Here is a 14,394-nt window from a genome sequence, read left to right as displayed (position 1 = left end):
GATTTGTTGTTGTTCCGTGAGGTACTTTATGTCGAGCATATTCAACTAAATTAATCATCTTATTTGGTTATTTAGTTGTTGCTCCGTAAGTTTTCTTATGTCGAGCATGACCAATTAAATTGATTACTTTTGTGACTAGTTTGGTTGTGTATTTCGATTAGATTAATTATGGGTTCTCTTGTGATTAATTAAATTGTATGTTTTTTAGTCTCCATAAGTTCACTTGTGTTGAGCATTTTTCGATTAAATTAATCATGGGTTCTCTTGTGGTTAATTTAATTGAGCATTTTGGATTCAAATTCATACTTTTATGTGATTCGTTATGTCCAAATAAATTCTTCTTTTCTTTCGAAATTAAGGTCGCTCTTGTTGTTCTTTCGAGAATGACATATTATGGGGGAGAGTTTTTTTTGAACTTGCACTTAATTGCCAAATCTTTGTGGGGAGTGCGGCTGTGTAGGGGTTATTTTGTATCTTTAAACTCCTTGATTAATGCATTTAGCTTCGGCTTTATGATTGCAAAATAAGATGATATACTTTTGCTTTCTTTTGGTCATGAAATGTCTCTTCGGAAATTTCGTTAGGATCCCGTTCTTGTACCTTTGCCAATTTTATTGACAAAAAGGGGGAGAATTAATATGTACTTCACACTATAAATACATATGGTTTTAGGATCACTATGTAAGGGAGAGTGGTTTCCATGTGAGATGGAGTATTGACTAAGGGGGAGTGATTCATATCACCATAGTATTGTTGTTGAAGTTGTGATACAATTGGACTTTGACGATGTGTAATGATATTATGACACTGTATAAGAATGATTGAGAACTATTGTTTTCTTGTTGTTATAGCTACGGATTTTCAACAACGATGATGCTAAAATTACGACCTTTGGGATCATTGGAGTACTTGGAAGTGACGAAGATTTCGAGTAATGTTGAAGATTAGGCATGTGGAATAGGAGCAACAAGTTAATTTATTTATTTTTTAATATTCCATATGTAAAAATAGTTTTGTCATTAAAATTGACAAAGGGGGAGATTGTTAGAGAATTTCTCGGTCGAACTCGCATGCGTTGCTATCTCAAGCATGTTTGTCAATGTTAGTGATCAAAACTATAAGTCTTGATTTCTAGCCTATATAGCTAAAGGTATCGGACTAGGATAGAAAGTGTAGTTGATCTCAAGACTCCATGACAATCATAATACAAGACGAAGGACTACTCAAATAACTGGTGGAACTTCATCGACTAAAAGGTATTGATAAGTGCATAATTCATATGATTTTAGTGTCCATTCCATACTTGTTTTAGCTATTATTCTTGCATATTTTCGTATTATTACTCTTGTTTTCTCTTGTTTGCTTCTATTAGGTGAATCATCCACAAAAGAGATATAAAGTGTTTAAAAGATCTAGGAAGAGAATTATTCCAAATTTCCAAGCGCCAAAGTCTAAGAGAAGTGGAAGAAAAGCGACGAAAAGGAGCAAAATATACATAATCAAGAGAAGGGACAAAGACCGATCTTAACTCATTCAAATTAAGGATTTCTCATCACCATATTGAATATAATTGAAAGATAAAAATAATTCAAAAAGAATGAGGTCATTCCGAGTACGGATGAAGAAGTTGTGTCCAAAACAGTTTTATTGAAAACCGAAGATAGTGCAGTCCGCGAACTGGGTTTGCGGACGGGGTTCACAGACTTATTTCCGAAATTTCTGCTGGATTTTGAAGTTTGCGGACTAGGTTCGCGCACTTAGAAAATGGAAACGTGTATTTACACTTTGGAAGACCTAAGGGCACGTTTGGGAAAGTTATTTCGTTGTTTTGGGTCGGGTTCTTGAACTGAACCCAATACGTGAACGCTAAGTAATGTAAAACCTATAAAAAGGTATTAGGTTATGTGAAAGAGAGGATATCAATAGTTCACGAAATTGTTAGGGTTTGTAGAGAAGAAACATCACACGGAGCGATTATCAATCGTAACGTTATCTCTTACTTTTTTCATATGTTTATCATGGGTGTTTCTACATCCATGAGTAGCTAAACACCTATTGATTGAGGATGAATTCTAAGTTGTAAACAAGAATTGAGTTATTATATTAATCTACTTTGAAGTTCTTCATATGATTATCGTTTGTTTATACTATTTGAACATTTATGATTAATTGATAGATTGTCTAGGTGGCCAACTGGATTGATTTGTTGATTCAATCTATTCCTAGTATTGAGTTAGGAGATAAGTAATCGTCGAATAACCTTTACACAAGTAGAGAACACGAAACCTTGCAGAGGGATTCTGTGGAGCGATTGTGTGTATAAACAACACTAAAAAGTGTACCTTGAGCTAAGAGTCTAACTATTAGGATTAACCTATAAATTCACAAAAGATAAAGCATTCGACCTAATTACACCTTGAGTGAGATACTACTAGGTGGTTAGGCGAGTAGAATCTGGTATTGAAGATCTTCAGTATTCAGTGATAAAAGGAATTTAGGGAACAACACTGAGCTAGTTGTTATTCCACGGTTGGTGATAATCTATGATTAACGACAAGTAGGAAAGTATAATAACTCATTGACGGTTTATATACGAAGAAGGATTCCTCGATCATATCTTTCTCTATTGATTACAATACAATTTTATTTGATTTGATTATTTATTTTGTTCACAATCTAAAACAAAACCCCCCTTGTGACACTTTGACAACTAAAACTCACTGCTCTTCGTGGGAACGATCCTTACTTCAATTATATTACCAGTTAATTGTGTGGAAATAAGATTATTAATTTGTTAGGCCTACGACAACCCATCAAATTTTGGCGCCGCTGCCGGGGAGCAGTCGGTAGCTTTAGTTGTTATTTTTATTAGTTTAATCTTGTTTTTTAGAATTTCTTTTTAGTTTTTAATTTCGTTTTCTAGATTTTTTGTTTTTTTAGGTACTTAATCTCTGGCACCGAAAAACTGGGAATACCAGAGGTGCGGAATCCAAACTCGTAGGGGAACGGTGTTACAAGCACGTCCACAGTTGCAAGAAGAACCTTCTACATCAACAATAGTGGGCGATACAAATAATCCACCACCTCCACCTGCGGAGAGGAAGTTAGGAGAGTTGACATCACCATGCTTAGATTCACAACCAATGTGTATCACAATCACTAATCCAGTGGAGCTGAAGTTGAGTCTACTTCATCATCTACCAAAGTTCAAGGGACTTCCATGCGAGGATCTGAATCGTCATCTTCGACAATTTCAACAAAAGATGACAAGTCTTAGGCAAAGTACTGAAGATAGTGATACGGCAATGCTGCAAGTTTTTCAATTCTCTTTAATAGACTCGGCGGAAGAATGGTTGTATTTCCTTCCCCCAGGGAATATAACAACATGGGGTGAAATGAAAAAGCTATTTTTAGAGAAGTATTTTCCTGCTTCTAAGGCAGCATCCGTTCGTAAAGAGATTAGTGGTATTCTACAATTTACTTGGGAGTCTCTTTATGAATATTGGGATAGGTACAAAAAGTTGGTGGCGAGTTTCCCTCACCACAACATATCACCAAAACTCATCATTCAATATTTCTATGAAGGATTACTTCCAGAGCAACGAAATTTGATTGATGCGGCTGCTGGTGGTTCACTAACTGAGAAGACAATCTCGCAGGCAACCAGTTTGATTGAGAGCACGACCTCGAATGCTCAACAATTTTACACCAGAAATGACTCAAATGTCAGAAGAGTTAGCGAAATGGGAGAATCTCCAAATACAGAGCACCAGTTAAGCACCATTGAAAAGGCGATTCATCGTATAACTTCGGTAGTTGCTCCACCATACGAAGAGGAGGCCGAGGTAAATGCTTTATTCCCTAATCAGAGGCCAAGGTATGATCCATAATCAAATACTTGTAATCCTGGTTGGAAAGATCATCTTAATTTCAGTTACGATAACAAGCAAGTTGCAGCTCCTAATCCATATGCAAGACAGGGTGGTTTTCAACAACAGTTTCAGCAACCACAACAAGCTAAATATCAGGTAAATTTTATCGATGATAAGTTCAACATGCTAATGCAAAGCATGCAGTGTGTTGCATCTACAACACAGAGTCTCAAGGAAACAGTTCAACAAAATCAACAGAAAGCCGAACAAAATCAGTTAAAAACTGATAACGCTATTAGAGATTTTCATGCTCAAATGGGGCAATTAGCTACTGATATGAATCTCATGAAGGCGCAAGCTTCAACAAAGTTGCCATAACAACCTTTTGTGAACCCAAGAGAGCGCGTTAATGCAATAACTCTAAGAAGTGGGAGACAAACTGAAGAGCCACATCAAAAAAAAGAGGTTAGTAACGACATCGAAAAGGAAGTAGAGGAGGAAACCATACCAAAGGAAAATACAACCTCAAACGGCCAACCTAAGGACACGGTTCCCACTTTTACCATACCACCTGCTTTCCCTAGTCGTTTTCCCAAGTCGAAGAAGCAAGATCAAGACAAGGAGATCATGGATATCTTCAGCAAGATACAAATCAACATTCCATTTATTGAGGCCATCAAAACCGTAGCCAGGTAAGCCAAGGTTTTGAAGGATTTGTGTACAAGGAAGGATAGGTTGATTGCTAATGAGATTACTCAGGTGGGCGAAAGTGCTACAGATATGTTACTTAAAAAGATGCCTACAAAGTGTGAAGATCCTGGCGGCTTCACATTTCCGGTTACCATTGGAAACCGACGATTTGAGCGTGCTTTGCTTGATTTGGGTGCTTCCATAAGTGTTATGTCAGCCGATTTTTATGATTCTTTGAATCTTGGACCTTTAAAAGAGGCGAAGATTACTATTCAATTGGCTAACAAGTCCAATATATATCCTAAGGGAGTTGTGGAGGAAGTTTTAGTTCAAGTGAATCAATTAATCATTCTGGTTGATTTCTATATTGTGGATATGCACGATGAATATAATTGCTCATCTACTTCGTTACTTCTTGGGAGACCTTTCATGAAGACTGCAAAGACGAAGATTGATGTCGATAGTGGTGCACTCACTATGGAATTTGATAAGGATATCATACGGTTCAATATCTTTGAAACCATGCCCTATCCTAGTGATGTTCACTCAGGTTTATCCATTGATGTTATTGAATCGTTAGCACAACAAATGTTTGAATTGAATGCTGAAGATGAACTTGGAGTTGTGTTACGGAACAGTATTGATTTGGACGTTCACGGGCAGCCGAACCTGGACGTTGACTTAGCCAAAGAGCTAGTGGAGATGTGTGGTGCTTTAACGGAATTACAAGATGCTAAACCGGGTAATGATTCTTATATTTCTTCACCCGTAATTAACGAGGTTCCTTTACCTTCTATTGTGCAGGCACCGAAACTAGAATTGAAGCCGCTTCCATACCACTTAAAGTACGCATACTTGGGTGATAAAGAAGAACTTCCGGTGATTATTGCAAAGAACCTCAGCCCAATACAAGAAGAACGTCTAGTTAGGGTTCTGAAAGAGCACAAAATGGCTATTGGTTGGACAATTGCTGATATTAAAGGCATTAGTCCATCCATGTGCATGCATAGAATCCGAATGGAATATGATTTTAAGCCAGTACGTGATGCTCAGCGTAGGCTTAACCCCCCAATGATGGAGGTCGTGAAGAAAGAGATCCTCAAATTACTAAGTGTGGGGGTGATTTACCCAATTTCTGACAGCAAATGGGTTAGCCCAGTTCAAGTGGTGCCTAAGAAAGCAGGTATCACTGTTGTTAGAAATCAAGATGATGAAATCGTTCCTACAAGAATTCAAACAAGATGGAGAGTGTGCATAGACTACAGAAAGCTTAATGCAGCAACCCGAAAGGATCATTTTCCTTTGACTTTCATTGATCAGATGTTAGAGAGGTTAGCTGGACATTCATGTTATTGCTTTTTGGACGGTTATTCGGGTTACAATCAGATTTTTATTGCACCAGAGGATCAGGAGAAGACTACTTTTACTTTCCCTTTTGGTACGTTTTCCTATAGACGGATGTTGTTTGGTCTTTGCAATGCGCCTGCCACTTTTCATAGGTGTATGATCAGCATATTTTCTGATTATGTGGAATGCATCATTGAGGTATTTATGGATGATTTTAGTGTTTATGGTGATTCATTTGATATTTGTTTACAAAATCTTGAACTTGTGCTTAAAAGATGCATAGACACTAACCTTGTTCTTAATTGGGAGAAATGCCACTTTATGGTAAACCATGGCATAGTGCTCGGTCACATTGTGTCCTCTCGAGGGATTGAAGTTGACAAAGCAAAGATGGATTTGATAAGAAACTTACAATATCCCACTTCGGTGAGGGAACTTCGTTCTTTTCTTGGTCATGCAGTTTTTACAGACGGTTTATCAAGGATTTCTCCAAAATCTCAATGCCGATGTGAAAATTATTGCAAAAAGAGGTTATTTTTGACTTCAACAAGGAGTGCAAGGATGCCTTTGATAAATTGGAAGAATTGTTGACAACTGCACCAATTATCAAGTCACCGGATTGGAGTTTGCCATTTGAATTAATGTGTGATGCAAGTGACTATGCAGTTGGAGCCGTTTTGGGTCAAAGAGTATACAAGCTGTCTCATGTGATTTATTATGCATCTAGGACCCTAAACGATGCACAAATCAACTATTCTACCATCGAGACAGAATTTTTGGCTATAGTGTTTGCACTTGAAAAGTTTAGATCCTATTTGGTGGGTTCAAAAGTGATTGTATATTCTGATCATGCAGCACTTAGGTACCTATTAAAGAAGAAAGAAGCGAAGCCAAGGCTTATACGGTGGATCCTACTGTTACAAGAATTTGATTACGAAATAAAGGATAAAAGAGGTGTTGAAAATACTGTTGCGGATCATCTTAGTAGACTTGTTGTTTCCGAAGAAGAACTTCCTTTACAAGATCGTTTTCCAGAAGAACAACTGTTCTCAATTGAAGATTCAACACCTTGGTACGCGTATATAGTGAATTAATTGGTTACAAGACAAGTACCTAGTATAATATCTAATTTTAAAAAGCTTAAGCTTAAGAAAATAGCCAAGCAGTACGTGTGGGATGAGCCCTACTTGTGGAAATACGGTTCTGATCAAATCATCCGCAGGTGCATACCTAATTCTGAATTTCAATCTATTCTTACTTTTTGTCATACTTATGCATGTGGTGGTCACTTTGGTTCTAAACGTACCACATTCAAAGTTCTTGAAGTGGATTTTATTGGCCTACCCTATTTGAGGATGCATATATTTTTTGAAAATCTTGTGATAGATGTCAGCGAACTAGCAATCTAGGTGCTCGAAATCAAATGCCACTTAATCCTATTATCACTATAGAGATTTTTGATGTGTGAGGCATAGATTTTATGAGTCCTTTTGTCAATTCTTATGGAAAAAATTATATACTTCTTGTTGTGGATTATGTTTCGAAATGGGTGGAAGCTAAAGCCACCCTAATAATTATTCTCAAGTTGTTTGTGTGTTTGTGAAGGAATATATTTTCTATAGACATGGTACACCAAGAGTGGTTATCAGTGATGGAGGTTCGCATTTTCAGAAATCCTTGCATGCTCTACTCAAGAAGTACAACATAACACACAAGGTTGGTACGCCGTATCACCCACAAACTAGTGGGCAAGCTTAAATCTCAAACCGTGAGATTAAATCCATTCTTGAGAAAACCGTGAACACTACACGAAAAGATTGGAGTTATAGGCTTAATGATGCATTATGGGCATATAGAACGGCGTACAAGACACCGATTGGTATGTCTCCATATCGGTTGGTTTATGGCAAAGCTTGTCATCTTACGGTTGAACTTGAACACAAGGCTTATTGGGCGATAAAGATGTGCAACATGGATTATGACAATGTGGGGAAACAAAGGAAGCTACAACTCAATGACCTAGAGGACATACGTAATGATGCATACGAGAGTTCTCGTATCTACAAGGAAAAGACAAAGGTTTTCCATGACAAAATGATTTGTCGAAAGAATTTTGTTGTGAGACAAAAAGTTCTTTTATTTAATTCTCGTCTTAGACTATTTCCTGGGAAGCTAAGGTCCAGATGGATTGGACCGTTTGTTGTTACTAATGTTTTCTCTAATGGTGCAGTTGAAATTTCTAGTCTTAGAGATGGAACAAATTTAAAGGTGAACGGACATAGATTGAAGCCATATTATGAAAGCATTGCTTATGTGAACATGGAAGAAATTGAGCTTCATGATTTACTTCCTCTGGAAAAGTAGTTTGGAGAAAGCCAAGTCGGGCTGGGGACATTAAACTAAGCGTTAAATGGGAGGCAACCCATCGGTTTTGTATCTCTATCCCTTTTGTTTTTAGTTTTCTTGTTTTTCATATCATATTTTGCATTCCCATCTTAGATTTTACAAGTTCTATATATATAATGAAAGTTTTGACGAATTCTCGTTAGAAAATTCTGACTGCGCACTTGTCACGAAAATAGCTCTCGAGACTTCATATGGAGTCGGATTTGAGTGGTTGACCCCAAATTTTTAAGAGGACAAATATACCTTTATTTTACGAAAATAAAATCTCAATTCAGACTATGTTAAGTTGGAGAGATAGGCCTGGACATTTGAGTTTCAGAATTTTTCTAGAATTTTTTCAGATTGCATGTCAGTCAGTCCGGAGGGCATCAAAGTCAGGCCGTTTATCGAAACACTGTGAAATTTTGACACCTTATAGAAAAGACGTAGGCGAACAACTTTCGTTAAGGATGATTTCCTAATTCCCTACCAATTGGTACAGGTTTTGAGTTTTTTCAGGGATGTTATGTCAGAAATCAGAATTTTCGGTTCTAAACATTGAAGACAATGTTGAGTTTAAGTGTGGGGGAGCATTTAGTATCATACTTTATGCATACACATAAAAAAAATCATACTCTTTGATTTCTTTCATTCTTGAGACTTCATCTTTTGGAGTTAATATTGAGCTATTTAGGATGACACTCTAAACCTTTTAAGGTTGAAACAGTTCTTACGGCTATAGATTGAGTTCCACTTTATCATTCCACAATCCTTAATTAATATACGTTCATAATTGAATGCGAAACTAAGCTATGGTAGTCGTTTGAAAGATTCATCCTCGCAATTAATCATTACTGAATCATTTTCTTTTTATTTTTGCAGTTTTATGTTTCTCTAAAGTGATTTGGTGGGATCCTGATACTGTCGTGGATGTTGTAGCAAGGTAATCATTGGTTGAGCATATAAAAGCCTCATAAGACAATTTTCTTACACTCTTAAAGAGTAAAGAGTGATCCGGAAAATAAATAAATATATATATATATATAAGGCTCCTCTTCATTTCTCGACACCAATAAACGATAGGTCCGGAATTTCGGACTAATCATAGTCGATGAAAACAAAAACCATATCATCATTATATAGCAAGTCAAAGAGACTATTGATGAGGTTCTTGACACTTGGATAACAGTATGTGTGAAACGTTGTCCCTGTCTCCGTCGCCTAAGCAAGCGTGGAGTGCAGGATCCAAGGCAACTATCATGTACTTGCTGAAAAGGGACATGCGCTTAGAGTATGTAATCATGTGGTCGAGTTAAATGGGTGCTTCTCTCAACTAGTGCGCTATAAATATATATCCTTTGACGACATTCATACAAGTATTGTGGGTAACATCTTTCACTTAAGTCAACATTTGCACACTTCACCATTCTATTTCCATTTTCTTATCTATCCATGTGATTTCAGTATGCGAGTGTTGTGACAAATGTTGCAACAAGTACGATGACTATCTTAGTAGAGTTTTGCAATCAGGTTGAATGTCATACGTAAGTAATTGCTTATGTGTGCGGATTGGAATGTATGTGGGATGTTTGCAGCTAAAGAACTTATGCATGCTAATTATTGGCTTTTTGCTTTGTGTCTATCCTTAGCGGTTCTTCCAAGGCAAGAAATTGGATTAGGTTTTGTGGGTGTACCTATTGTAAGCCCTCACGAAACAATAACTCGCCCACTAGGGACACCTAGGGGTTTAAAGGCATGTTATTCATGCTAAGAGTAACCGTATCCTCACGACATGGAGTTGTTGTATTTAGGATTAATTTTATTTAGTTTTCTCGAGGACTAGCAAAATCTAAGTGTGGGGAATTTGATAAGTGCATAATTCATATGATTTTAGTGTCCATTCCATACTTGTTTTAGCTATTATTCTTGCATATTTTCATATTATTACTCTTCTTTTCTCTTGTTTGCCTCTATTAGGTGAATCATCCACAAAGGAGCTATAAATTGTTGAAAAGAGCTATGAAGATAATTATTCCAAATTTCCAAGCGCCAAAGTCCAAGAGAAGTGGAAGAAAAACGACGAAAAGGAGCAAAATATACATAATCAAGAGAAGGGACAAAGACCGAACTTAACTCATTCAAATTAAGGAATTCTCGTCATCATCTTTAATAGAATTGAAAGATAAAAATAATTCAAAAATAATGAGGTCATTCCGAGTTCGGATGAATAAGTTGTGGCCAAAACAGTTTTATTGAAAACCGAAGATAGTGCAGTCCGCGAACTGGGTTTGCGGACGGGGTTCGCAGACTTATTTCCGAAAATTTCTGCTGGATTTTGAAGTTTTCGGACTGGGTTCGCTCACTTAGCAAATGGGAAACGTGTATTTACACTTTGAAAGACCTAAGGGCACGTTTGGGAACGTTATTTCGTTATTTTGGGTCAGGTTCTTGAACCGAACCCAATACGACGCCAAGTAATGTAAAACCTATAAAAGGTATTAGGTTATGTGAAAGAGAGGATATCAATAGTTCACGAAATTGTTAGGGTTTGGAGAGAAGAAACATCACACGGGGCGATTATCAATCGTAACATTATCTCTTACTTTTCTCATATGTTTATCATGGGTGTTTCTACATCCATGAGTAGATAAACACCTATTGATTGAGGATGAATTCTAAGTTGTAAACAAAATTTGAGTTATTATATTAATCTACTTTGAAGTTCTTCATATGATTATCGTTTGTTTATACTATTTGAATATTTATGATTAATTTATAGATTGTCTAGGTGGCCAACTGGATTGATTTGTTGATTCAATCTATTGCTAGTATTGAGTTAGGAGATAAGTAATCCTCGAATAACATTTACACAAGTAGAGAACACGAAACTTTGCAGAGGGATCCTGTGGAGCGATTGTGTGTATAAACAACACTAAAAAGTGAACCTTGATCTAAGATTCTAACTATTAGGATCAACCTATAAATTCACAGAAGATAAAGCATTCGACCTAATTACACCTTGAGTGAGATACTACTAGGTGGTTAGGCGAGTAGAATCTGGTATTGGAGAGCTTCCGTATTCAGTGATAAAAGGAATTTAGGGAACAACACTGAGATAGCTGTTATTCCACGGTTGGTGATAATATATGATTAACGACAAGTAGGAAAGTATAATAACTCATTGACGGTTTGTATACGAAGAAGGATTCCTCGATCATATCTCTCTCTATTGATTACAATACAATTTTATTTGTTTTGATTATTTATTTTGTTCACAATCTAAAACAAAACCCCCCTTGTGACACTTTGGCAACTAAAACTCACTGCTCTTCGTGGGAACGATCCTTACTTCAATTATATTACCAGTTAATTGTGTGGAAATAAGATTATTATTTTGTTAGGCCTACGACAACCCATCAGGTATGTGGAGACTTGAACTTATTTGTCACTCAAAAGTTTATTTACTCTATCTCTTATTCTTGAGACAAAAGTCGCTTTGATATATAGACTTTCATTATACACATTTGCTATTTCGAGCCGAGTTTAAATCGCCTATATATTTCTCGAAATGTGTGGTGGTAAGCTTTCGCTTTAGCCAAATTCATCTTTACCTAGTGACGAATGTCATGTTATGTTTCAATCACTTTGCAAATTACTCTGACGAAAATGGTCTGTGAATAACGACTATATAACGTCCTCTGAGAATGTTTCAATGATTGAAATGGGAGTTTAGATTACATAACCATTGGTAGGATATAAGCATTATTGTGGAAACACATATATGTATAAGTCCTTATTCCTTGAACCAAAGTTTGCGAACTTTGTTGATCAAGAGAAACGGAATGTGGCGTGAGTCAAGTCCGCGAACTGGCGGAAGTTCTCAACCCGAGAATTTCTGCTGGAGTTTGTGAACTCCTTCCGTGAGCTTAAATCCGCGAACTCAGTCCGCGAACTTGAATAGGTTATATCTAAAATCGGTTGTTCTTGAACTCATGTTTATATAAACTAAGGAATGCTTTTGCAAACCGTGGATGTAAAGTTCATGAACCGATTCGAGAGAATCAAACCGTTTTTGCTTCGAATGTGTCTTGTGTAGTTATATAAGATCTAAGCAATTGAACAACTCTATAACTAGTTCATTTGAGTAATTTGGACTAGTTATGGTGAAGAAGAATATGGTGGATATGAAATTGATCATATGGCTCACCATTTGGTTAACTATTGTTGAACCAACAAATGTTATTGTTTGGGAACAGATACATAAACCCAAAATTGGACATTTCATTTGTGTGTAACAAGCTAAGGTTTCGATCCAACGGTTGAGAAATATTAGCTTGAATCTAATCAGGATTTCATCTAACGGTGAATACTGAATGTTTTGTTACCAAGCTAACATTGATTACAAACCCTGATTTGAAAGACTATATAAGGGAGAACTCTAGCAACTGGGAAACCTAATCCCCACACCTTACATGTGATACTAGTTGCATAAGCTAGAGTCGATTCTCCTTTAACCTTTGGTTTCTTCTTCTAAACCAGGTTAACGACTTAAAGACTTCATTGGGATTGTGAAGCCAGACCGATACAACTTTTCTTGTAGTTGTGTGATCTGATCTTGCTGTTTCTATCGTTTTGAGAACAATTATAATAATTGGCTTGAGATTTATATCTCTGATAGGCAAGATAGAAAAGTAATCACAAACACTTCGTGTCATCGTTTGTGATTCCACAATATCTTTTTTCGCTTTCTCGATTAGTATTATTGTGAGGTGATTGATAATACTAGGATGTTCTTCGGGAATATAAGTCCGGTTTATCAATTGGTTCCTGTTCACCTTGATTTATCAAAAGAGGGAACAAAACTCGTAGGTATATTCGTGGGAGACGGATTTATCTATTACCGTAGACTTTTCTGTGTGATACAAATTTGTTTATTAAAGTCTTATATTTTGGGTCGTAGAAACTCTTAGTTGTGGGTGAGATCATCTAAGGAAATCAAGTACGTAGCATCCTGCAGGGATCAGAGACGTAGGAGCATAACTGTACCTTGGATCAGTGTGAGATTTATTGGGGTTCAACTACAGTCCAAACCGAAGTTAGTTTGGAGTAGGCTAGTGTCTGTAGCGGCTTAATACCGTGTGTTTTCAATCTGGACTAGGTCCCGGGGTTTTCTGCATTTCCGATTTCCTCGTTAACAAAATTCTGGTGTCTGTGTTATTTCTTTTCCGCATTATATTTTGTTATATAATTGAAATATCACAGGTTGTGCGTTGTTCAATCAATTAGAACATCCGACCTTTTGGTTGTTGATTTAAATTGATTGACATTTGGATATTGGTCTTTGGTACCATCCAAGTTATCTCTCTTTGATAAAGACTCGCAGATTTCTATTTGCTTGAGTAAAGATCAAATCGAGAGATTGAGATATAAACTCCTTGATACACTTTTTATCTAGATTGAGTCTGACTGTCTAGTTGATTCTCTAGAAAGTATATTGGAATTTGTCCATACAGATTGCTCATCGAATTGTTGGGTGTGGTTGTTGTACCCCCGTTTTTTCAGATCCTTCAACTTCAACTAAAGTTCCCTTCTTTTCATCGAATTCGAAATATACCGTATTATCAACGAAGTCTTCAGGTAAATCCCAAGAGCAAGAAGATGAATCCATTGATAATAGGAAGCCTAGAGTGAAATAGTTCAACCTAATAGGAAAGGTATATAAACAAGTTCGGAAATATTTAGGGTTTACAAGATCAGTTTGTGGGAGATCCCAGAAACTGTACGTGCACCCGTAAGAAGAGGGTCCACAAAAACCCAAAAAAGGCGATTTGTGAAGAAGGTTTACACAACACCTAGTTGCTTGAAAAAGTTCATGGATCTTAGCTCTAGATTGAAATCGTAGGGAAAATGTAAAACCAATAAACAAAGAAAGAACAACCAGAAAATACTCATGTAAAAGTGTTAACTGACAATCCATCTAAGAACGATAAGAAATTAGCTAGATAATCAGAGACACTTTGCCAATAAGTATACCTCACCAATCCTCACTCAACCAGGATTTTCGTAAGTGAGATTTCAACCTTGTGATTAATTAATACAA

At 36.7% G+C, this 14,394-nt stretch overlaps 1 protein-coding gene across 1 annotated transcript; it reads left to right on the top strand.

Moving 5' to 3' along the window:
- Positions 1–3,263: 3,263 nt before the first annotated feature.
- LOC113348424 lies at positions 3,264–4,250 on the top strand. The gene is made up of 3 exons (XM_026592190.1): positions 3,264–3,418; positions 3,512–3,845; positions 3,999–4,250. Exons 1-3 carry the CDS (start codon positions 3,264–3,266, stop codon positions 4,248–4,250), a joined length of 741 nt encoding a protein of 246 aa, XP_026447975.1.
- Positions 4,251–14,394: the final 10,144 nt, after the last annotated feature.

Source organism: Papaver somniferum, chromosome 1 (genome assembly GCF_003573695.1).
Source record: "Papaver somniferum cultivar HN1 chromosome 1, ASM357369v1, whole genome shotgun sequence".
Lineage (NCBI taxonomy): Eukaryota > Viridiplantae > Streptophyta > Magnoliopsida > Ranunculales > Papaveraceae > Papaver > Papaver somniferum.
The sequence above is the reverse complement of the archived record's forward strand: the minus strand, read 5'-3'. Positions and strand labels throughout refer to the sequence as shown.